A 24687-nucleotide genomic window follows, 5' to 3' on the forward strand; every position below is an offset into this window, starting at 1 on the left:
TAGTGGAGGGCTTGGGAAATTTCGGCCATCTGGTGTCCTTACACATGCACTGACATGCACTATTCTGTTTTTTCTGAAGCCATGTGATAGGTGTCCTGAGGTCACACATGCCATTATTAGTTCTAGCTTGTGTTTTTCTTGCGTCACAAAAGCGAGTGCTTTTCATTGGGAATTATGAGTACAAAGCTAGCATGCCCTGCCATTTTCTCTTGCGTTGTTCTCCTGCCCCGCCACGGTGGTCTAGTGGTTATGGCGCTCGACTGCTGACCCGAAGGCCGCGGGATCGAATCCCGGCCGCGGCGGCTGCATTTTCGATGGAGGCGAAAATGGTTGAGGCCCGTGTACTTAGATTTAGGTGCACGTTAAAGAACCCCAGGTGGTCGAAATTTCCGGAGCCCTCCACTACGGCGTCTCTCATAATCATATCGTGGTTTTGGGACGTTAAACCCCAGATATTATTATTATTATGCGTTGTTCTCCTCACAGAGCTTGTACAAATTTCTGTTCATGTTAGCGTAATATGCAATGTATGAAATGCGACGTGAGTGTTACCTGTCTCTGCTGCAGCCTCGCGATGATTGGAAAGAGCGTCCATGGTGTCAAGTGGTACTTGCTGGCAGCCCTATGCACCTGCACACGTATAAAAAAATGAACAAGGTTGGTTCACCGGTGAAAAAACTGAATACGTAGTTGCAACCATCTCACCTGACATTGTCTTCTCAGCACTATGCACGGCTGCGCCACCAAGTTGTCCAGGAGTATGCTGAAATGCGATCGAATCCAGACGTGACCTCATCAGGCGAAATTGTGGCGCGAATCATGCATACCTAGAACAAAATCACACATGCGAAGAAAGCGTGGTACCTTCCTAGCCGCAAGGCCACTTCGGAGTGCTGCTGGACGGGCTCTGAAACGGCGTTTGCAATGCACTGAGAAACACACTTTCGCACAGAGCTTTGTCCCCCACCTGGTTCCTTGGGCGGAGTTGGTCGGTCTCCATCTCCTCCCTGAGGAGCTATCTGCGGGTAATCATAATGCGTTCGCGCGCGTATACTAGGTCCCACAGTCAACTCCGGTATCGGGCGCAGCAACTCCGCGTCTCGAGCGCCAGAAGAGGTTCCAGAGAGTTGCCAATGGGGATCCGGCTCCATTTCAAGCACTACCCGTGGCACCACCTTCGACCGCTTCTGTCAGCTCATCAGAGCTGAACCAGGTCCCGTAACTTCACCAGAGATTTCGCGAAATGCGCAATGAGACACGTCACTCGTAACAGTTCGATGTGTGCGAACATAAACTGCCGCACAGTGATCACTACGACAGAACGCAACTGATGCCAATAAACCACTGCATATTCTTGCCTGCTGTTCTTGCTCCGGATACTTTCCGGATTATTTTGTGGATGTTCATGGATTGATACGTTTGTTCTTACTAGGTGTTTTGTTTTATGTAAATCTGCTTACTGTGTGTACACAATTTGTAGTACTACATTTTATAACATTGATGCGCTGTAGTTTCTTTGTGTAAAGTTTATTATCTGCTGCTTTACATAGCTCGTTTGAGTCATTACTAGCCAAGTCAAAACTCTGCCATGTCTGCATGTTCGATGTGGTTTACGCGACACGTCCCGTAGTAGGTGACGGTGAGGCGTCATAAAGTTTGCGAAAATTAGCAATATTCATTAGGGAAGCCTGCTGGTACTTACTGGCATGCAATGGTAAGTTGTAAGCGTTACTCTCCGCTGTGGTGTGGACTGACATAACGCTGTTGCTTTCAGTCGGCGCTGTTCAACTTCCAAAGCCTGTTGACAGTAGTACTGCTGCTAATATGCACTTGCGCATACATTCGTTCCATCTACCCAAGCCTCCTGGACAGGAACAAAGAAGGGTACGAACTACACTTATGATCCCAGTCTGTATACTCAATTTCGTTGTATTCAACTGAATTACTCTCTTCTGCCTGTTTGTACCTTCACAGGCTACTCGGCGTGTTCTGGAAGTGTGCCCGCATAGGTTAGTACAAAAATGTTCTTAAATCCAACTGAATGAATGATTGAAAGCAGTTTTACTTAACAATTTAACAAAAGGTATAGACGTTTCGTCACCTGTGCGAGTGGCATCTTCAGTATACAACCAGGATACGAGAAATTTCCGTTTCTCCCACATTCCTTGTATCCTGGTTCATCCGTCGTGACGCATCGGCGTGCTACACGAACCGTGGCCCACTTACCGGACGACGTTGACTTCCGTCACTTAACGGGAGCCCGCAAGCGGTTAGCGTATGACGCATGCGCAGTTGCGCGAAAAGCCAACGCGAAGCTTTGCGTACGCTCTTCGAAAACTGCCTAATGACGCATGCGACGAGCACACTGGTCGACTTGCGCGATTGTATAGTTGCATGGGTGGCGAAACGTCTATGTCTGGATAAATTTGAGTTCGGCACCTAATCTGAATTTTGTTATGCAGGCGAGCGGAAAAGTCCGTGGGTTGCAGGATGCTGCATCGCCATGGCACTGAGCATCCTATTCTGGACATGATCCTTAAACTACCTTCACATGCTGTCACTTGTCAATCCGTTACTCAACGCCGTAGAAGCCAAACGAAAATTCCCGTGGTGGTTGAGCCTGAAGCCGTGTCCGACTGCCCTAATGGTGCCCGTTGTTCCTAGGAGCCCATGCGTCTACACCTGCAACAGGAGCTGCTTGCACAGTCCCCACACACGTCGGTCTGCGGCCCTTCAGTTTCCTGTTTACTAAAAATTCAGAACACCGCCATTGTACGATTTGTACACATGCACCATTGTAGAGATATGCAGACAGTGGTGTGAGCAGTAAAACTTGTTTCTTTTATTTTGTAAGCGTGCACAATCACTTCTTTGATGAACCAAATCCTGAGAAGCCCATGGTGGCAGCCATGTCGGGGTCAATATCCTCTGAAGACTCCTGGTGCTTTCGCTTTCGTTCCTTTCGCTTTTCACGGCGATACTCTCGCAGCTTTTCCTCCTGCAGTCATGGAGGAACACAGCAATTTTCCTTAGCGCAACAGAAAGATAAATAGCCAGAGTGTCTAGTCACGGAATGGTAACGCCCCTGGTGGCACTGGGGCGTGCCAGTCGGCATTGAATATACGGACCTCGTAAAGTATGCTTGTGTCTGTTACAAGCTATAAGGTTGTAATATGCGCAAACATTTCGTATTCAAGTATTTGTGCTTTTGTGCATATGTGTTTGTGCATTCAAAATACATTCGTGTGTTCGGATGTTCTTGTGTTCAGATATTATTTCATCTAAGATATTGGAGTATTGAGAAAATGCAAAATTAAACTCAGAATTTTGGAGAACTGGGGATTTACAAAAAATAAATTCCGATAAAATGCCAAATTTTCTCCAGAACGACAAACACCCTCCAAATTTCAAGAAAAATAAGCCCCCAAAACACTGAGCCGTTTACATAACCTACCAGTGTGCACAGCATCTGACAGACGCTGTCTGAGTGCCAACTAAGCAAGTTCTTATTATGGGCTAGTTGGTATTCCAATTAAAATTGTGATTACAGCGCAGGGGAAGACACGAGACAGAGACCAACGAAGACTGTGCTAATTAAGGACAGACTCGCCAATTGGTCGTAGGAGGCGTGACTCTCCAAAGTGAGCTTGGGAAGCCAATTGGCGACCCTTGACCAGGCCCGGCAAGCCACAATTGCCAGTGGGGCCCTGGGCGAGGGGCCACACACACAGTACGCAAGCACAGTCTTTATTTTAATAAAGTTGTTTCTCTCTTAACTGCTATAAGAATCACTCATGGCTGCCAGCACAAACAGAACACGAACGAGAAACAGAAACGACTGTTCTGTTGTGTTTGTGTTGGCCGTCATGAGTATTTTTCAACTCACCCAATTCACTACCCTATTGCTATACAGTCATTCCACGCCAACTGTCCCAGTCGGGGCACTCGACAAAAATCAATTTAAAGAAATCTCAAAAAGTCACACACATATAGACATTAGTAATGCAGTATTTTCCCGAAATAATTTCGAGCGGCAAAAAAAATTTGGGGCATGTGAGCGTCATTTGAACTTCACGAAATGTTGGAAAACCAGGTACGAAAAAAAAATTCACTATAAATCGACCGTTCCTGGCATTCTCTCAACACTTGCCTTTTTGTGTTTTTCGAGCATCGTGATTTCGTTATAGGGCCGTTCCTGATAGGAGCTTTATATTTTTTAATATTTTTTACTCCTTAGCGCGTTGTTAGTACGTTATATTTATTACATATCAAGGTGATAATAAATAGAGGTAAAAATATAACAATGCCATTGGCTTAGATGGTCTTTTATTGTGTCATAGATGACGTCGTCTTTTCATCAATCATCCAGGCTATAACCACTTGAAAATAAATGCGAAACAGCAAAAAATGCAGATGCCGCACGTTCGCATGTCTTTCCAGCCCCGCTGTACGTATTCCGCTGGCAGTCTGTCAGGCCGTGCCGCCGGTTCGATACTTGCACTCGACTTTGATAGCATTCGCGTTTTATTTTTTATTTCAGGCTATTGCAACCACGCCAATGCCTTAGTATGTCATACTGTTGTGTTCCACTATGCAAATGGTACTGAAAGAAATCACGATTGTCTTTTTTTTTTTCCCTTTCTTGATAAAGAAAAAAACTCTCACAGGGTCCCTTATGGATTCATCTAAGACGACTGAAAGGCGAAAGCCATCTTCTTTTTCTTCCAGTCAATATATTGAACATTCCCTGCCTCCCTCAGAGATATTTCTGCGCCAAACGTGGTTCTCTTACAGCCTCAAGGATCAGAGGCAGTGCAAGCTTTCTGCACATCAGCGGAGGCATGCACTGCCTCCGTGGTCGGCCCATTTCGACCAAGGGAAGATGTAATATGACGACGTCACGTTATACGACATCACGATGATGTCACAAAATTTTATGATCTGTGACGTCATATGATGACGTCATCACGTAACTATTTTTTGCATCACTCGTGCTGACGCCACCGACTGTCAAATTTCGCGTTTGATGAGGCATCTAAGGCTTTCGCCTTAATACACTGTTCGGCTGTCGTTCCATAAAATTCCAGCTGCCGCTGGTGTTCGGTAGAGGTGGCTTGCACTAATTAGGTGGGATAATTGGTCTCCAATACATCTTCAAACTACACTAGAACATGCAGCCGTCGTTTACGACCCGAAGATTTCATAGAATATAAGAAGCGGCGGCTTAAGAAGAATGCAGTAGTGTCTTTGCAGACTACCCTTCACGTTTGGAGCCCAAGGTAACAAGTGAACCAAGCATTGCTAGTATCACTAATCGGGACCGTGTTGCGTCCGAACAGTCAACGAATGCATGTGGTACTAGTAGCAACGCTGCCTCGCGATCGCCGCCATGTGTATGCAGCGCTGACATTAGGTCCCGAAGCTGAAGAATCGGAGCCCATGGACACCACATGCGCTACCGGCGAAACAACCGACAATCATTATGTACAGTGTCACAATAAATGAGTGTACAAGGCTGAGTAGGCTGCCCCATGCGACAAAATGACAGCTATTCGGCCTCTATACTTTGCTCACTACCGAAAAAGGCAAATGGAAGAGGAAAGAAAGATACCCGAGGAGCCAGATACTGAGGCTACAAAAATCCGTCGACAAATACAAAGACGAGCTCAAGCAACTGACAACAGGTCGCACCATTTTTCACGCCTTACACATTGGCTCAAGTTGAGAGTCGGCACTATGACTTTATACTTGAACGACAGCGTCTGTTCACACACATCGGTCAGTGTTGCAGGAAGCGTGCAGCATATGCAGCTGTTTTTGTTCTTCGTACCACCACGATTTAACTGGTTTAAGGTCTGAAATGGTGGAATCACTTGGCATAGTTCCTCTCTTTCTGGCACCAGCTGTTGCTTTCTCTCGGTGGCAACAAATGTAATTTTCAAAAGCTTTACGAAGGGAATGGGCAATCACGTATATCCATGGAAGCAGTCTAGTGGCATTTCATGCTATTTAGCGCATGAACTCTAGGCTTGTGTATAGTGTGCTACACCAGTAGATGGTAGCACGCATCGGGGAACTTTAAGTGCTTAAAGGCCAACTCTGGCAATTTTTCGAGGTCGATGGATCTCAATGAAATTCGCTGGGTACGTTCCTTTGCACGTTTCCGTCATTTATGCCAAATTACAGGCTTGAGACATGCGCAGATTGTTTGCAAATGAATTTTAAAGATTGTCTGCAAACGCCCTCCCGGCTTCCCACAATTATTGGCAACATTGCGTCTGTGACGTCAGTATTGGGAAGGCGGCGGAAGTGACGCAGCCGAGGGCACCGCTAACTTCGGCGCTTCGGCCGCTACAGCGAGCGTCTGCTGTGCACAAGGCAACAGACAGCGTTGGCTTGGCCGGCGCTTCGCTGGTCGTCCCGGCTGTCACAGTTTTCATACTCCGCTCCGGCGTGACCGGCATGCCTTGCACGACTTCCGGTTCGTTCGTAACAACGTCTACGTCATACGTAGGCAGTACACGGTTGGGTTTCGGTTTCGGCGTTGAACGTTTTTGCTTATTTAAAATTATTCTCCAATTTGCTGAGTATTTCTGCTATTGGGCCCGTAACAGGAGCGTCTCAGGAACATAAAAGCACCATTACTTTGACATGGCCAAAAAATCGCCGGAGTTGGCCTTTAAGTGCCCAAGCTTTCAGTATTAGCTCTTGGCAAATGCTGCTATCGAAAATCGACTTTCAGACAGTCAAAAACTGACTCTCAGTCAAGCGAACGTAACGGTGACAAAACAATTTTCCGGACATCACTGGCATGCGCTCTCTGGTATCGGGCTAGCAGAAGACGCGCGAGCGTCTCGATCAAATAGCCACGAAAGACACATGCCTTCGAAATGGGCTGGTTGCCCAGAACGACAAGTGCTTCATGATTCCAGTTTATAAGTTTTCATTATACTTTAAACAACGCGAATACAGCCGAAAACTGAACCATATAGCAGCTTCGAATGCAGCCACGGCATTCGTTTCCGCGAGCGACGACTGGTCTACTACGGTGGCGGCGCCAGGCGGCTAAAAGCCGCACTAACGCCGATGGTCGGTTCCCATTACGCTCCGCTCCTTCGCTCAGGCACAGAAAAATAGAGGAGGCGCTGAACTCCATGAGGAATGTGGATTTGGTAACATAGTTCGCGATAACGAGCAAGTGTTTCGGCAAGCCAACATCATCATCACTGTCGCCAGCTTTGTTTTCTTTTTGTAAACAATGACGGCGGCGGCTTCTCAAGTGTGCTGTAGCGATAGTTTTGCACAATTTAAGTGTAGCATGAATGCATTTCAGCAGTTTTCGAATGTAGTTAATGTCGTGAGAGTAGATTATTTGTGCACTCGTGTTTCAAACATTTCGTTAATGAGGGACTAGGCGGTATGAATATCTTTCGTAGTCGTGAGTTACGAAATGCATTGACTCTTATAGGCGTTCGCCGGTGCTCCGAAAATATTTCGTTGCGGTGAGAATTTCGTTCCCTCGGGATTTCGTTATCGCGGGTTTCGACTGTAGGAGCACAAGCCGAGAAATCAGCATACGGCCTTCTTGTTGGTGGGTGGTGGGAAGGCAGCGATGGCAGCTGTTTTCTGCGGGTCTGGGCACACTCCGGACTTGTTGATCACGTGCCCCAAGAACAATAGCTCCTTGTATGCAAAGCGGCATTTTTCAGGCTTGAAAGTGAGGCCAGAGGCCTTGATTGCTTGAAGTACAGCGTCAAGGCACCAGAGGTGTTCGTCGAAGTTTGAGTCAAACACAGGTGGGCGGTATGGCATCGGTGGCGACAGTGGCAGTGTCTGGTGGCAGAACTGCGGCAGTGCAATGTCTTCGTGTGGGCGCAGAGAGGGAGCGTCGCGTCGGACTACAGCAGCATAGCTCATGGCTTGCGGCTGAGGCTGTGGCGGTTCAAGGGTGCCCAGTGACTGCAGGATTTCTGCTCGAACGATGTCTGCGATCGAGTCCACCTGAGGTTGTGGTGAGGGTAACAGCTTGCACAGTTCCTCCCGCACGATCATTCAAATCATTTTGCACAGGTCGTCGGAGCTCAGGGCATGAGCAGCTGGGCTGTCTTGAATCGATCGGCGATTATACTGGCGCGTGCGCATTTCCAGTGTCTTCTCAATTGTCGTCGCTTCTAAGACAAATTCTTAGACTGTCAATGGTGGGTTCCGCATCAGCCCAGCGAAGAGCTCTTGCTTTACTCCTCGAATGAGGAAGCGGACTTTCTTGTCCTCGGCCATGGCAGGGTCAGCGTGGCAAAACAGTTGGGTCATTTCCTCTGCGAAGATGGCTAAGCTTCTGTTTGGGAGTTGGACCAGTGTCTCCCGCAAGGCTATCATTCATTCCTTTCGGACGACGCTCTCGAACGTTTCCAAGAAAGTGCTGCGAAAGATGTCCCAGGTTCGAAGAGTGGACTCTCGATTCTCGAACCAGGTCCTTGCTACATCTTCCACATCACAGTACACGTGGCGCAGCTTGTCCTAGGAGTACCAATTTTTGAATGTTTCGAACCTTTCGACCCTTTCGAACGTCTCGAGCCAGGCTTCGGGGTCTTCACTTGGTGAACCATGGAAGGTCAGCAGCTCTCTGGGTGGCTGCATCATGATCGCTGCAGGGGACACCGCGGCCGTCATCATGCCTATTGTCTTCGCCGCCGTGGCTTTTGGCTTGTCCGGTAGGAGTCCATACTGGGGGGGGCAGTCCTTTCAGTCTGTGGCTGGCTCGACTGTCCGTGATGGTGTCGATGTCTTCGCCATGAATTGGGCTGTGTTCACGGCTTGACGGGGGTGCCCGGAACATGAATGAATGGCACCTCCACCAGATGTCATGTGGTCGTGACGTTGACGAAGGCAGTAACATAAACATAGAAAAAAAGGAGCGCGTGTGGCACTATCATGCTAGCGGCATCTGGTGGTCGATAAGGAGACTGCCACTGCTTTGGCAGTAAGGAAATTGGTGCCATGTGTTGCTTCCATTAGCCGCATGCCGCAGTGAATTAGAGGGTGTCCAAATTTAGTTTTCTTTTTTGACTGCCGCTGCCGTAAAGTGCCACCACTGCATGTGCTTCCGTCAGAGCATACTACTGCGTGATGGTATCTCGTCACCTGTGCTGACGGGAATTTCACGATTTTTATTCCATGGATGGATGTCCATCCTATCTACAAGTTCTTTCTGTGATCGTGTTTTAGGTGCTAAGTTTATTATTGATACAGATGTTTTGTAAATGCAACACTTCTAAATCTGACATGTGAAGAGCCCTTGCAACCATGAGAATATGCTGTTTTGGTAAGGAGAGGGGGAGCTTTGCACAGTGATCTGGAACAACCAAGATCGCCAAGACGAAAGCCTTCAAGATCGAAAGGTGTGCGGAGATCCTACCGTAACATTTCACAACTTTCCCACTAGGGAAAGGGCACATGCGCCATTTCACCGTAAAAAAAGTTGATTGGGGTATGCACTTCCGCAATGCATCTTCAGAGTAAAGTAAAAGCACGTGCTTAAAACTCAATGACCACTGAAATGGCACATGAAAAATGATGCAATATGGCTCTCTACCTCTTCTCGAAGCTCCTGCATACGCTGCTCAAAGTCGTAGTCTTTCTTCTTCTCTTCAAGCTTCTTTTTATTGACCTCAAACCTCTGCTTGACTTGATCCAGGGTTGAGCGCTCGACACGCATGGACATGCCCAGGTTCCGCTGGTCTGCAGATGGCAAACAATAAAACAGCGGCACGTGTTGGTGAGCTACTTGGTACATTACTGAGAATCAAGCAGTGCTGAAAATAGGACAGAAAATAAGAAGACAGGACAAAGCACTGACTGCCAACTGAAAGGTTTCAATCGAACAAAGAGACTTTTATAATTGCCACTATGGGAACCTGTACATCAAATAGAAAGGAGTTGGTACTGGGCTTTCCTTGGCCCTTATTCTAGGTTGCCTGCTTCTAGCAAGCTACGATCACACTTTGGAGGTGGATGCTCGTATGAGACACAACGTCGAAATCTTTCAGTACGTCGGCTATTACCCTGTCATCTCTCACTCTTCTCACGGCACCGCCCTTGCAGAAGTTTGCATCTTTTGTGATTTTTGTGATGCAATCCATGGGCAGTGGTGGTCCAACTGTGCCATTTTGCTATAATCCTACCTCTCTGCACCTTAACTGTACCCATCCAAGTGCATCTTACGCCAACTGCACAAAAGGTCATGTTATTTTGCCTGCTAAAAGAGCGTTTCTAATCCAAAATATCCTTGGTTTGGCACTAAATACATGCAGCTTTTCCATGCCACCACAGAACCCATTCCCCTTCTTTCAACCGATGCGCTTTTCCTCGGTTATAACCAGCCTAACCAAAATATGTGCGTGAGATCTCCGTTACTGATGGCTCAGCATGTTGTCTGTAGTATTGAAGCTCATTGCTCTTGATGAGGAACTGGCAATAATACGTGTACAAGTGATTTTTTTGTTGAGCCACTATGCTTTTCCTAATGTAGCATGCGCTGGCCATGCGTCTATACCATTTTAGGCACCGCACGATGTAAATGGCATCTTTAATAATAAAAAAATAATAATAATAATAATAATAGTTGGGGTTTTATGTCCCAAAATCCCGATATGATTATGAGGGATGCCATATTGGAAGGCTCGAGTTAAAGTTCACCACCATAACCACCATAACCACTAGACCACCAGAGTGGGTCAATAATAATAATAATAACAATAATAATTTCTGGAGTTTTATGTGCCAAAACCATGAGGCGTCTTCATGCAAATGAAGATTCGGACATGCGATAGTTTGATATTTTGCAAACGTGTTCCATCTCAATCGTGCTGTGCACAAAGTTCTTCGCCATATCGATTGCAACTCACAGCCTAAATGCGCGAGCATGTGTAAAGTACAAAGTGGTGCCACTACCACCCACACGCATCAAAGAGTTTGCTGCGCATCCTCACTGCGAAACCGACATAATGCAGTGGCAAACCGGCACGCATAAACATTGAGCCATGTGGACACTGATGTGCCGTGAGCCACAAATAACGAGTGACTGCGCTTACGCATTCGTTATACAATCCTCTTTTATTGCCGCCAATTACCAAATAAAGGCAGACAAGTCGCTCTTAGCTTGCAAAACTTTCCAGCTGATTAACACCCAAGGACTTGTGACAAACTACGCTTGTGAGCATGTTCTGCGTGGGCACTATGTGTCCGCTGATTATGCAACGATGAGTCTGGAGCGCCCTGCCGCACGAGTTGCTTGCTACCCGCAGAATACGTAAGTGACGAAGCCGCTTGCGGTGGCTTTGTTAAATCCAAAATGCAATGCAATATTATTTCTCTGATATAGATAAAGATGCAGTTTGGCCACAAGTGCAAAGCAATGAATGCAAGAGCAACAAACTGGAATATATGAAGTAAGGCCAGCAGCAAACTCCTTTAGGGTCTGATCTCGCGTAACTCAACAAAACGCTGGTGTAAGGGAACACGGCCACGCCAGTGAGCGAAGCGGTGTTCGCCTCAATGCGAAATAAGCAGCAAGAGTGCAGCAAGTACAAGGGTAGACACTGTCTACAGAGCATTGATTAAAGTTCGCAGTCTGCCTTTTTCATTTTCCTGTGCTGCCCTCTGCCACTTTGGTAGGGGGGCAGAGCTTTGCAATGAGACCCGAGACAACTGGGCTCATCAGAACAAAAGCCACCAATATCAAAAGGCGTGCACAGACCCTACCACAGTGTTTTGCGACTTTCCCGCCAGGGGAAGGGTGCATGCACCTTAGCACTGTAAAAATGGCAGAAGAACGGAAACTTGAGCTAGTTGGCATGCGGAACGTAAAAAAGGCAGGCTGCCGCCCAAGCAACACAGCCCCCCATGGCACCCCTTCATGCTCCTTTGCCTGACGGAGCCGGCCGGCACGTTTCATCTCTGCTTGAGCCATGCCCAACTGAAGACTTCACACGCTTTCGCTTGCACATAGAACATACGATGCGCAGGGTGATTGAAAATGAAGAAGGAATGACGCTTTGACATCTGTCAATCGTAGCAACTATATGCATCACGTGCTCCTTGTCACTAATGCTTCACCACAATGCACATCTTGTATGTTGCAGTGAAGCCTGCATGTGACATTACTTCATGCAAATAGCCTGACTGATGGCCTATCTTTGACTGTTGGTCTTACCTTCTTGTTAACATGTGATCAGCATTTCCTGGTTGCACATCGATAAGAATATGCACTAAAAAGTTGCAGACTTACTGCTTTACTACTCTAAGTGATTGCAAACACCACTTTGTCTGCTCCAAAACAACTATGAAACACAAATTTTTCAGCTCCAATTGAGTTCCTACGCACATTTCCTTCCGCTGCAAATCTGCTCCAAGACAGCTTTTTATGTTTTCTCCAAAAGCTGTTCCACATCCTAAACTGGCGGGACCACCACTGCATGGGTGCATGCTGACAAAGGAAATTCCAAGTGATGGTTAACATCACCTCGTAGACCTTGTTTTGTTTTTTCGAGTGCATGCTTCTGTTACAAACACTGATCACAGATGGACCTTTTTCATCTTATAAACTTGCGAAAAGGGCCACTGCACGTGCATCCATGTGCGTCACCAACTAGCGCCCAACTTGAGCAGCCACATACAACAGTTATCTTTACCTAGTTTCCCTGAGCTCTTCACATGCAGCATTGCAGTCACTCCAGCACAGTTTATGCCCTAAGTACACTCTATCGAAAAACGTAAATGACAAATCTAAGCTCTCAGTGACCACATACGTTCGTGGCATTTCACACAGGTTGAAGATGATAGCTAAACCAGCCTGTGTCACAGTTAGCTGCCAAGAACAAGCTTGGAGCAATATTCTGGACAGTCAATAATGACAGTTCACACTGACACAATTGTGACAAGAACCATTCACAGCATTTTATTCCCTGCAAGACAAGAGCGGTGGGTGAGGTGCTGCTCTCACGTGGACAGACTTACCATGAGCACACTGAGCTATGCATGACTGATGGGTACGTCAGCACATAAATACCCTGAAAACAAACTGGCAGCAACATAGCTGTAGTAACTGTGCAAAGAAATAGGGAATTATAGCACAGCAGCATGTGTCAGTGATCCTTCCACGGCACTAAACAAAATAGAAATTGCTTATCTTTGCAGTTAAGTAAGGTACATGCAGAAATTTAAGCTATGTCAGCTTTCTAGCTGTTTTTCCTGGTGTCTTCCTTGCATTTCCTTTTCCCCTTTATGTGTCTAAAAGCTGCCCTTGCATGAACGAAATCTTTCAGTTTGCACTCAGCACTTTGTCCAGTCTTTTTGTACGAAGGATTGGAACCGGTGAAAAGACGAAGCACAGAAGAAGTGGCACACACCACGGCTGGACTAATGACTGTTCCACAGTTGTTTCCCAGTGACGACAATGTTGAAATAGCGCGAGTGCTCTTGGTCCAGCACAGGGACATAGTACACTCAAACCTCATTATAACAAAGTCACATCTGCCACGAAAATAACTTGGTTATATTCGAAAATTCGTCATAAAAGTTTATTTTTAGCACTGTATCTATGACAAGACTATTCTTCGCTTACTTCGCTACAGCCGATAATTCGTTATATCCGAGTTCATTATATCGAGGTTTGAGTGCAGACGTCTTTTCTACGACTGATAAAGCGCATTTCTTAGTGGTGCTCCACGGCCTCACGTCATTGATCCCATGTCATTACAACATGTACCAACTGACTCAGATGACTATTCTGCAATTTTTTTTTATTTTATTTACTGAATACTGTGAAAATGTGGTCCAAGTAAAGAAGATGGCAAATGTTACGTAAAATGAAAATAAAATTGACAGAGCAAAACAGAACAGCACCAATACAAGATCAAGATGTGGATTCAGTAATGCAACTCCATTCAGTTATAGCAAAAGGAACGAGTTATATGTGTGTTCTGTGGGAGAGCACGCGCGCCCATTTCCTTTCCTTAAGGCTGGCGCGATCGCGAACTGACGGCGGGAGCCAAGGGACCACTAGGAGAGGAGCACCGTCGCCCTTTCCGGACAACCCCTTCTTTCCCACCGCTCCTCGCGCCAATCCTCGCATCCCGGCTCGCGGGAAAGGGAACTCGCCCTGTGAGGGAAACAACCCTCGCGGTGGGGAGGGACACGGCAGGTGAATAAAACAACCGAGCAGATGGGGAGACGGTCTCTTGTGCCCTGCTGACCTGCGAGGTACCACCGCACCGCCCCAAGTTCTGCGAGCCAAACATCGACCGAAGGTGTAAGCGTTACCCTTTGTTTTCTACCAGAACTATCCCTCTACGCGACATTTGCGCGTTATTGCTACAGTAGCAATAAAGTGTTGTTTGTTGTTCTAGCCTGTTGCCTTATTTGCCCGAACCCGTCGTAGCTGCGATGACTCGCGCTACGGGAAGGGGACGTTGATACGTGCACGGTACGACTATTTGCGGCTGGGACCGGAGCTAGGCTTCTGCACCAGCCGTACGTAGAGCGGACCCCTTCAGTTCACACTTGCAAAGTAAGGTATTAATGTATCGCGCTTATGTAGCATGTATATATGAGTTTGATATGAATTATGGGGGTGAGAACGTAGTCAAACAGATAGTCGCTTTTATTCTCACCCCCTGCATCAACTTTGTACTGGTGAAAAATAAAACCATCATCATTATTATTATTATTATTATTATTATGTACGAATGGGTCTAGGGATAAATTTTTAGGATAAAATAGTTAAGAAATTCCAAGTCTCTCTTTCTTTTTTTTTCTAATCTCAAGCGGTTGAATGATTATTGTCATATGTTCATTGGGGGAATCAGATCTTGAAATCGTGTTTTTTATATTATATATGACCACTTTTTTTTTACACCAGGCTGTTGATATTGGTTCTTATGTAAGGATCCCAAACAATGCATGCATATTCCAGCTTATGTCTAATCAGTGACAGGTAGTGTAGCAATTTTACATTACAAGGGGCTTTTTTGAGCTCAATTATCTCAAGGCTGAGGAGCAGCTGTTGCTTACATGATTGTTCCATGAGAGCGTGTTGTTAAGAGTGACTCCTAGATATCTGTAACCGTTTACTCAATAAAGAGGTGAGGAACCTTATTTACATGCATAAAGCAGAGGTTATTTCTTATGTGTCACTTGCAATAGTATGCTTCTATATGTGTTTAGTAACTTCAGTGTCATTTCGCAGCATCTGCACCATGCAAGAATGTTATTTACACCGCAACATATACGGTAGACTCTCAGTAAACGGAAATCTCTTAAACGGAACTGCTGCTTAAATGGAACAACTGCCCCTGGTAAGATTAGTTTCGTACTTGTATTCTGCACCCTTCGTCTCTCAGTAAATGGAACACGTCTTCCTGGCCCCTGCAGGTTCCGTTTAATGAGAGTCTACTCTACTAGATTGCTCATGAATAAGAAGCAATATCGTCAAAGAGCACAAAATCTTGCAATAATTTTCAGCACTGTTAGGTTCCCAGCAATCAAGTAGACAATCACCAGTAACTGTACCAGTAACTTTTCATCAGTTTTCACCAGTAACTGTACAACACATGGTACAGCACAGTGGTGGTGCTAGTCAAAATAGCACCACTGTGGTACATATTATGCCTGCTTCGGCAAGTCGTGTTCACTTACGTTTTTTGCCATTTATGTGGTCGAGGAAATTGATGGAGTCCTTAACGACACAGTCGCAGACATTGCAGTAGTACCCACCAGCTTGGGAAGCAGGCGTTGTTTTTGTTATGACACAGGTTTTCCCAAGCTTCGAGTCAAGGTCAACCTGCACAAGCATTAAGAAAAGTGCATCAGAACTTGAACATGTTCACATGAGACAAACATAATATAAAGAAGCAGCTCATTTCTTTGTTATACCCCTGTCACACGGGCACCCGTGAACTCCGTTTAACTCCCTCGTCTTTTCCTCGAGGGAGATGGGGTTCATGTCACACGGTCACCATTTCGCTGAGGAAGTTAAATGGAGCTTTTGGTGGAGGGAGTTCGGTAATGGCCATTGCGGCTCGATGGAGTACTCTCGTTCCCAGCCAGCTACTGCTACGCTGAAAACCGCACTAGCAAAATCGTTCTAATGAGCTCAATTATAATTTTAAAAACTATGCTCTTTTTTTGCGTAGCATTTCACGCCCCGTAGTGTAAGTTTTAGTTGTATTTTTTCGGACATCAGCGCTTGTACTCTCCACACCAACGCCTCGCCAAGCCACCGCTGTGAAGCATCGCGCCATATTTGTTTCTGCACGTGTGAGGTGCACACACAAGCACTGTGACAGCAATGGTGATTCCGAGCACTTCATCAACACACAAAAACACGTTTTTGTTGCTTTAAAGGCCACTGCACAGGCAAAAAATTGGACGTTTCGACGAGCGCAGCAGCGCTGTTTCTGCCCCATGCGGCAACCGTCGAAAGCTTGCACCGAGCCGTGTAGCACGGCCACAACTCCATTCTCGTAATGCTCCATCAGGGAGTTAAATGCCGAACGGAGTGAAATGGAGTTCAGTGGTGGCCGTGTGACAGAGGTATTAGACACAGCCTGACGAAGCCAACAGACAGTGATGCCAGGGAACGCTTTTTGTAGTCTTCCACTGTAGTGCATGAACCACCCTTAGGCTTGGTGAGAAAGTTCATCCTGCGGATAGCAGACACTGCTATGAACATTTCAGCCAAATCTTGCAGAAGTGTGTGGCGAGGAACGAGTGGGGCACAAAGTTGACATTTTCTCAGGTGCCCTCGCTTCATACAGAGGCCCGTCCTCACTCGCTTCCGAGCTGCCGGGGCCCGCTGTTTGATGTCGAACTGTGGGTATCATGTTATTGGCCAAAAGCCAACATAGGTCAAGCGTAGTGTTTGGATCAGTTGCACTTCTTGCCATGGGGTGCCACTACGTGCTGGCGCAGAGCTCCATAGTCTGCTAACATTACACAGTGAGCCACACTCATGCACTAAAATAATGAGAGAGTGATCGAGTTTCATTACGTGCACTGACGTAACTTCTTTCCCCATGCCATCCCTCCCTGTGTAGCTTCCAGTGCGCTTGTTGGGACGAGGGAAGAGAGAAAACGCTCATAGCATGCGACAAACCCCTGCAACTCCGCTCATTCTTGACGGATTCTAGAAATTCCTGTGGCAATCAAGGCGTGAGGCAATAAACTCCGATACTGAGGCCATTTGATGATCAGTTGGCAAAGTGGTTCACGAACCCTTTAAGACATAAGTGGAAATGAATTAAAGAGGAGGGTGATTCCACGTAAGATCGAACAAATGATGGCTGGTCGACCTCTTAAATTTATTTCAAAATTTTATATATTATTGCCTGATGAGTGGAAAGAAGAGATCCGCAATTCGTTTTGCCGCCAAAAATGTTTTTGAAGCACAGGGAATCAATAATGACGAAGAGGTAGAGTGGAGCCCTCATCCGCTCTGCTGTTTTGGCCAACTTTAGTTATAAATTACACAAAATATATTAAAGTTAGGTAGCTGAAATTTCTTTAACTAAATATATGCATGTTTTGCTTCAGCTCAAGTATTTTTAGTTCTTCAGTGTAGCGTAGATGTTCTTATAAAAAACCTCAAAATCGGTCCAGGAAACGTTCTTTTCTTTACTTTGAAGGTCTTTATCTCAAAAAAAGCCTCGTGGCAAAGCGACAAAAGTTTCGAATTACATTCTTCGCATGATTATCTACGAAACTGCCGAATTTTATATTTACGTAGCTTTTCAGTAAAAAGATACGATCGGGCTAAGTTCAGAAATTTCTGACGACAATTTGTCGCAAGAGGCATAGCCGAGCTGCGTGATGGCAAAGCAAAGGTAGTGCTGACAAACTTCAGCCATGATTATAGGCACCTCAACATTGGTACGACGGTCGCCTACATCGACAAATTCTTGGACGCCAGCAATCCTTTCACCCTCTTCGATGCTACCAAACCTGCTTCGATAGATTGAGGTCCCCAACCGGATTTCGACGTCAACCCAAGCCTCCCGAAGCACAAGCAAGACCAGCTTAAAACCCTGCTCCTGCAATTCAAAAACTGCTTCTCGTCATCGTCAAGAATTCGACATACCCCAGTCGCAAAACGTCATTTCATAACTGAAGAAAGTGCTCGACCAATCCATCAGAGCCCGTACTGAGTTTCGATGCGAGAATGCGAGGCCGTTAAGAAACAGGTCGACGAAGTGCTACGCGACGACATCATCCAGCCATCCAAGAGTCCGTGGGCGTCACCTGTGGTGTTAGTGAGGAAGAAGGATGGAACCCTACGTTTCTGCGTAGACTGTCGTCGCCTGAACAATGTCACGTAGAAGGACGTGTACCCTCTTCCACGGATAGATGACGCCCTGGATCGACTCCACAACGCAAAGTACTTTTCGTCGATGGACCTCAAGACCTGCTACTGGCAAATAGAAGTCGACGAGAGAGACTGAGAAAAGACTGCCTTTATAACACCAGACGGCCTGTTCGAGTTCATGCATGCCCTTTGGTCTTTGCTTGGCACCTGCGAATTTTCAACGCGTTATGGATACAGTACTGGCTGGCTCGAAGTGGCAGACGTGCCTCATATACTTAGACATCGTCGTTGTGCTTGCCTCAAACTTTGACGAACGCCTCCGGCGCCTTGAAGCTGTACTTGAAGCAATCAAGACCTCCGGCCTCACCTTGAAGCCTGAAAAGTGCTGCTTCGCGTACGAGGAGCTCTTGTTTTTGGGTCACGTTATCAGCAGGGATGGTGTTCGCCCAGACCCACGGAGAACAGCTACCATCTCTGCCTTCCCACCGCCCACTAACAAGAAGGCCATACGCCGATTTCTTGGCTTGTGCGCCTATTACAGACGCTTCGTAAAGGAACTTTCATGAATAGCCGAACCACTAACGCACCTCACGAAGATCGACGTGCCACTCAAGTGGGAAACGGCGCAAATAAAAGCATTTCAAGAACTGAAACGCCGCCTTCAGATGCCTCCGATACCAGTGCATTTCGACAGATACGCCGATACAAAAATCCACACCGACTGAGCAGTGTAATACTCGGCGCCGTCCTTGTGCAGAAGACTAACGTGCTGGAAAGGGTCATCAGTTATGCTAGCCGGTCGCTATCAAAGGCAGAGGCCAACTATTCCACAACAGAAAAGGAGTGCCTGGCCATCATCTGGGCAACGTCAAATTTTCACCCCTACTCTACGGCAGGCCCTTCAGAGTTGTGAACCACCACGCCTCGTGTTGGTTAGCTAACATGAAGGACCCTTCAGGACGCCTCGCACGGTGGAGCCTACGACTTCAAGAATTCAACATTACTGTTGTTTACAAGTCTGGAAGAAAACACTCTGACGCTTACTGCCTGTCTCGCGCCCCCGTCGACCCACCACCGCAGGTCGACCAGGAGGATGACTGCTTCTTGGGAACCGTAAGTGCCGACGACTTCACCGAATGACAGCGAGCAGACTCCCAGAACTCAGGGGCCTTGTGGAATAACTCGTGTGCAGGACCACCATTGTTCCGAAGGTATTCAAGCGAGGACTGGCGTCGTTTTTCTTGCGAAATAGCGTTTTCCTGAAGATGAACTTCTCGCCCCTTCGAACCAACTACCTTCTGCCGGTACCTTCAGCAATGTGACCAGAAGTCCTATCAGGCCCTACACGATGACACGATGGCTGGATATCTTGGTGTGTTCCACACGGCTGCAAGAATGCAGGAAAAAGTGCTACTGGCCGCACCTTGCCACCTACGTCGCTCGCTACTTAAGGACATGCCGAGACTGCCAGCAACGCAAGACCAGCAGGCTTTCTTTATCCGACCAAGCCACCTAGCCGACCGTTCCAACAAATTGGTATGGACCTACTGGGAATGTTCCCTACGTCGAATTGCAGAAATAAATGGATCGTCGTCGCTACTGGCCAGGGGCATAGCCAGAAATTTTTTCGGGGGGGGGGAGTAGTTCAACCATGTGTGCGGGGTGGGGGTCCCGCAAGGACGGTTAGTTCAACGCAGACCGCGCTGCAGTGTTTGAGAAGCTTCGCGATTGTAGTAGATCATTTTGTTAAGATTGCACGCAGGACGTGAATAGTCAAGATTATTTTAGAGCTTGCGCGACCATCAGCGATAAGGCTCGAAGGTTTGATGCGTGATGTATAAAAGACGGCGCATCCTAGCGATGATCAGTTTATCGACGGCCGACGCTCTGATCGCCACTATCAGTGTAGAGTGTGTATTGCTGTAGTTTCACTTTCCGTTTCCTGGCCACAAGTTCGGCCAAATAAAGAGTCATACTGGTCACGCCAACTGCTGCCTTCGTCGACTTCATGACCCCGTGACAATACTATGACCCCGTGACAAGCCTTAGCCAGGGTGCAGGACAACTAGAATCATTGTTTATCACTTTGAAATTATTTGAAAACACACTGGTAATGCAGCTCTTGCTACATCCTGCCATTCTTCCACTTTTTCTTTATTGAAATCTTGTATCTTTTGGCATTATAGTTCTATGTCTTCAAGGCCAGAAGAAGGGAAATGAATCGAAGGGTCTGTTTTTTTACAGCGTAGCCCTTAAGCTTTTCATTATGCCATTAGCCATCGACAGAAAACTATCATCATCATGAACTGGCACGTGCTAAGTCCTCCTCTTCATCTTCTGCTTCGCCCCCAGAACACGTGCGCCGATTTCTACGGCGCAGGATGCAATAACTCTGATGGGCGAGAGAACAAGTACAGACAGAGAGAAAGAAAGGGATAGAAAGAAAGATAAAGAAATTTTCGCTAAAAAAATTTCTCAGAGGGGCGAGATTCGAATTCACATATCCACGATACAAAGACCAGCGTCTTAACCCCTCGGCTATCCAGGCACGCTATCAGAACAAAGCATAGCATAGCAAGGGAGTGGGAAAGTGAGGACAGATTTACGGGAGAGGAGGAGGGAAAGGAGGAAGGGAGAAAGAGTACCGAGACAAAAAGAAAGATAGAAAGAAAGGGAAGAAAGAGAGAAATTTGTGCAGCTGGGGGCAAACTGCCAGCAGAACAGGCGGACACTGACTGGCTTCAAAGCAACTGCACGGTCGCTTTCTATATTATTAAAGGGGCCCTCTAACACTCTTCAACCCCCCATTTTTTACTCGTGGATTGCGTAGACTGAAGTACGGACGAACTAGTGCAGCAAGAACGGCAGCGATAGCGGCACGCAGTACGAAGTTATTCAATTTAGAAAATTCAAAATACAAGAAAAAAAATGCCTGCCCTCAACTCGATTTCCGCGGGGTCACGTGACCACATTTCACTCTCTGCTGTGACGTCGGATGGCGCTCCAATGAAATGGGCTGAAAGCTCTTACGTAGGGGAAGCTCGCACACCATTGTTGCTTCTCCTTTCCAACGTATTGTTGACGTCGTTGCCATAGTAACAAACGTGGTTCCTCCTGACTTGTCAGAACTTGAGCGGGCGCTACTGCTTCGTAGCGAGGCTGGGGAGGCTTTGTCTGCTGTTCCTTACAACGACATTCCATGTCATTCCCTCTTCTCATTCTGAGAAGGGAATTTGTGGAGCGGCATGGGCGGTTAAACACGGTCGCCCCTACGCGGGTTGTTCGGTGAGCAGCCCGACGAGTTACAAGTGTGCAGCGACAACAATTCAACGAAGAGGATTACTTGCACCGTTTCAACAACAATCATGAGCCTACCGCACATGCGGAAAGAGGCAGCTCGCAAACGTACAGACGCAAAAAGAAGGAAGAGGGGCAAGCGTTTCATATGGACATCCGACCGGCGCAGGCAAAAAAAAAAAAAAAGAAAGCCAGAGCAACCAGAGGCGAAATGGCAACCGGCGCCTCTGTCGTACTTTGTAGTTGTAGTGATATTTTTTGTTGCGACGGCGGCTATTTGGAGTTCATTGAAAAAGCGCAGAAAAGAAAAACGAAACACAATAGTAATCTCAACTTTGATGCAGCGCCGTATTACTTTTAACGTTACATTTATCCAATCATAGGCCAGCGCCCATCTTCGTCATTTCCGCCCGCAATAGTTCTGGCAAGCGCCACTACGCGCTGATGCGGTCAGCAGCGATGTAGCGACTTCAACGCGTGATTAAAATACTAAATAATTTGATATCGGTGCTTAAACTTATGCTAAAATTATCCCCAGCCATCAGTCTACGCAACCCGCAAGTAAAAAATGGGGGGTTGAATAGTGTTGGAGGGCCCCTTTAAGGCGTTTATAAAGTGGGAGTGGATATAGTGTCAGCAACCAAGTGTTACGGTTAACGCACAGTTTTTCGTCGCTGCTTTCCAATAAATGCAGCCTATTAGACACTCCTGTCTTTCAAGTTTGGTGCCGCAGAGTAATGCACAGTGGACGTCTCAGGTATTCTACTGCGTCAATTTAAATCGAGCAATTATTATTTTTTCATTCTTTAAAGGTACTGCTTCAGTATTAAAGGCACAATTTTCTCTTAAAAGAGAATCGTGTTGGTGTCAGTAGTGGGCACTGTATGTTACTGGCCCCTCAGTGACATGGGCCAATCACTGACAATGGTAAAATAGTGAGAGCCAAAGGCGCATCATGAACTCGCTGGATGTAACTTCAGAAGCTGCTGCGAGCACAATATCCACACTGCTATGCATCATGCTATGGTTTCAATAAAACGGTTTACCTTATAGTCTCTGGGCTTGAGCGTGTCTCGTTTCACAGGAGCCAATGGCTCCTCATCCTCTTCTTCAAGTCGAAGTCGCTCCTCGGCGAGCTTTTCATACTCGTCACGGTCCCATTTCCTACGGTGATCCGCAGGCCGCTGCACAGAGTTTTACATTAGATCCTGCACTTGTGTCTGCCAGCTACCAAAAACTTACAGGCAAACCAGCCATTGGTCAGGCCTTGATTTCTGCCCTGCAGGTAAGATGATTCCTGTTATCTCGTCTTTCAGTGATCTGTACGAGATAATCGAAGGCTTCACAATACAGTACACAGTAGACTATATTTTAAAAAGAATGTGTAGGGCTTGAAGTCTCCCTTTACTCAAGAGGGCCTTAATTATCTGTTCGGTATGTGACATCACAGAAGGAGATAAGGCGTGCAAACATGGACACGAGAGAAGAGAACAAGACTATATAATTGAAAGTGTGGCCAATTCCCCTTGTGGCTATGAGCCAATTTCTAATAGGCGACAAAACAAAAACGGAACAAGACGACACAATCGCCGTATCTCTTGTTTGCAACCCTCACCTTCTTTTGTGATGAATCCTTACCAACTAGCTCAGTTTTCTGTCGTTCCAAGCTTTATTTCTGTGACATGTAGCGCGAAATTGTCCTGACCAGGTTAATACGGCAGTCTTGTCTACTAGCGCAATCGCATAGTAATTGCAGCATTTATTTGATATATTACCTATTATTTCAATTTTTATGATTTTTTTAAATCATTGAACATTGTTCAAAATATCTTCTAAATTTTAAGCTACAAATCCTTGGACAGTCCCTCAGAGTGCCATGATATTAGTTGAATGAACAAACAATGAGAGTGCTGTAGTTGAATCGGCACTTGTCTGCCTTATGCCACTTTGCGCATTGACCACGCATTTATTTCAGAATGTGGTGGCTTCGCGTGTTCTGTCAATAAAAGTTGCCAGTTGAAGTCTAGCGCTTCGCTGCGCCCTTGTCGTTCTTCCTTTAGATATTTCGCGCTAATAACTACATGTTACTGGAAATGCACCTAAGGGTATGGATTAGAAGGGCATGTTTGCCGTCACCAGGTTAGGAAGACTCCTACGTACCTTCCTAGTTTCAGCCTCAGCGCGCAGTTTGCTCGGCGGCGCAAGCTTCACGGGCACACTGCGGCCGCTTTCAAAGAAACAGCTCTAACAGACAGGTTATGGAGCCTTGCTCGTCAAGCACCACGCACAACGCATGTTTTCCACTGAACAGCAAACACAAGCTATTCTAGGCACTATACACAAGCGGACACACGAAGGACGACAACCGCGACAACGAAACGACGGAACCACTCTAGACTCTAGCTTGAAATGGCTTGAAATCCACTTTTAAGCCATTGCAAGTTTGTTACCTTGCCGTTGTCACGGATTGACGCAAGATCCAGGTCAATCCAATTGCTGCTCCTCTTTGTGGGTGCAGACGGCTGGCTTCTGCGATAATCCTGCCGTTTCTGTGTTCCCGTAGAGTTGACCCTACAGCATTTCCGCTCGCATTCCATACGTTGCACAAGCAGCTCTTTTGTGTAACCGAGCTTTTGTTTTTGAGCGTTGCATATCTTTCAATTCGTACCTTGCAGTAGCGCCAGTAGCGCAGCTTAACGGCTGGTGTTAATAAAGGACAACCATCATTATAAGCAAATGTTTTCAAATATCATTGGCGGCTTTTACTGAATCACACACCCGGCATGTCTGTCGACTACCGTGCACGACACAAGCCCGTCGCGCAACAACAATATTCAGGGGCCACCTTTTTTTACCGTCCCAAATTCATCAGCTTTTGTGTCAAGCACTTAGAATGCGGTAAGCGTATTTGATGCCTCTCGGTACGGTGCACATAAGCGGCAGCCAGGCCAGCAACATGTCCTGTGTTAAGGTGTAACTGGGAAGTAAGGTTTGGTAAACTCGTGTGCTACAGGCAACTGATAATGCAGAAA

General features: G+C 46.6%; 2 protein-coding genes across 3 annotated transcripts in view; both read right to left on the reverse strand.

The window, feature by feature from the left end:
* Positions 1-1371, reverse strand: part of LOC119388260 (mitochondrial outer membrane protein SLC25A46) — a 28004-nt gene extending 26633 nt beyond the window's left edge. The window contains exons 1-4 of the mRNA XM_037655931.2: positions 968-1371; positions 865-907; positions 706-763; positions 553-630 (exon numbers count right to left, since the gene is read on the reverse strand). Of these exons, the coding sequence (XP_037511859.1) occupies positions 553-630; positions 706-763; positions 865-907; positions 968-1151 (363 nt within the window). The 5' untranslated portion in view covers positions 1152-1371. The remainder of the gene's footprint in view (positions 1-552; positions 631-705; positions 764-864; positions 908-967) is intronic.
* Positions 1372-2820: 1449 nt separating this feature from the next.
* LOC119388265 (zinc finger matrin-type protein 2) lies at positions 2821-24051 on the reverse strand. 2 transcript variants are annotated; one of them, XM_037655939.2, is made up of 6 exons: positions 23816-24051; positions 22898-22975; positions 22702-22839; positions 15694-15838; positions 9593-9738; positions 2821-2998 (listed from the first exon to the last, which is right to left on the reverse strand). In XM_037655939.2, the coding sequence occupies exons 2-6, from the start codon at positions 22910-22912 to the stop codon at positions 2864-2866; spliced, it is 579 nt and encodes a 192-aa protein (XP_037511867.1). In that variant the 5' UTR covers positions 22913-22975; positions 23816-24051; the 3' UTR covers positions 2821-2863. The 2 variants fall into 2 exon arrangements, with proteins under 2 accessions (XP_037511867.1, XP_037511868.1); XM_037655940.2 differs by having other exon boundaries at positions 22898-22934; positions 23816-24045.
* Positions 24052-24687: the final 636 nt, after the last annotated feature.

Source organism: Rhipicephalus sanguineus, chromosome 3 (genome assembly GCF_013339695.2).
Source record: "Rhipicephalus sanguineus isolate Rsan-2018 chromosome 3, BIME_Rsan_1.4, whole genome shotgun sequence".
Lineage (NCBI taxonomy): Eukaryota > Metazoa > Arthropoda > Arachnida > Ixodida > Ixodidae > Rhipicephalus > Rhipicephalus sanguineus.

Coding starts and splice junctions, on each gene's coding strand:
- LOC119388265 (XM_037655939.2), bottom strand. Junction 9,739..15,693: donor CCACATAAATGGCAAAAAAC/GTAAGTGAACAC, acceptor TGCCATCTGCAG/ACCAGCGGAACCTGGGCATG. Junction 2,999..9,592: donor TGCAGGAGCTTCGAGAAGAG/GTAGAGAGCCAT, acceptor CCATGACTGCAG/GAGGAAAAGCTGCGAGAGTA.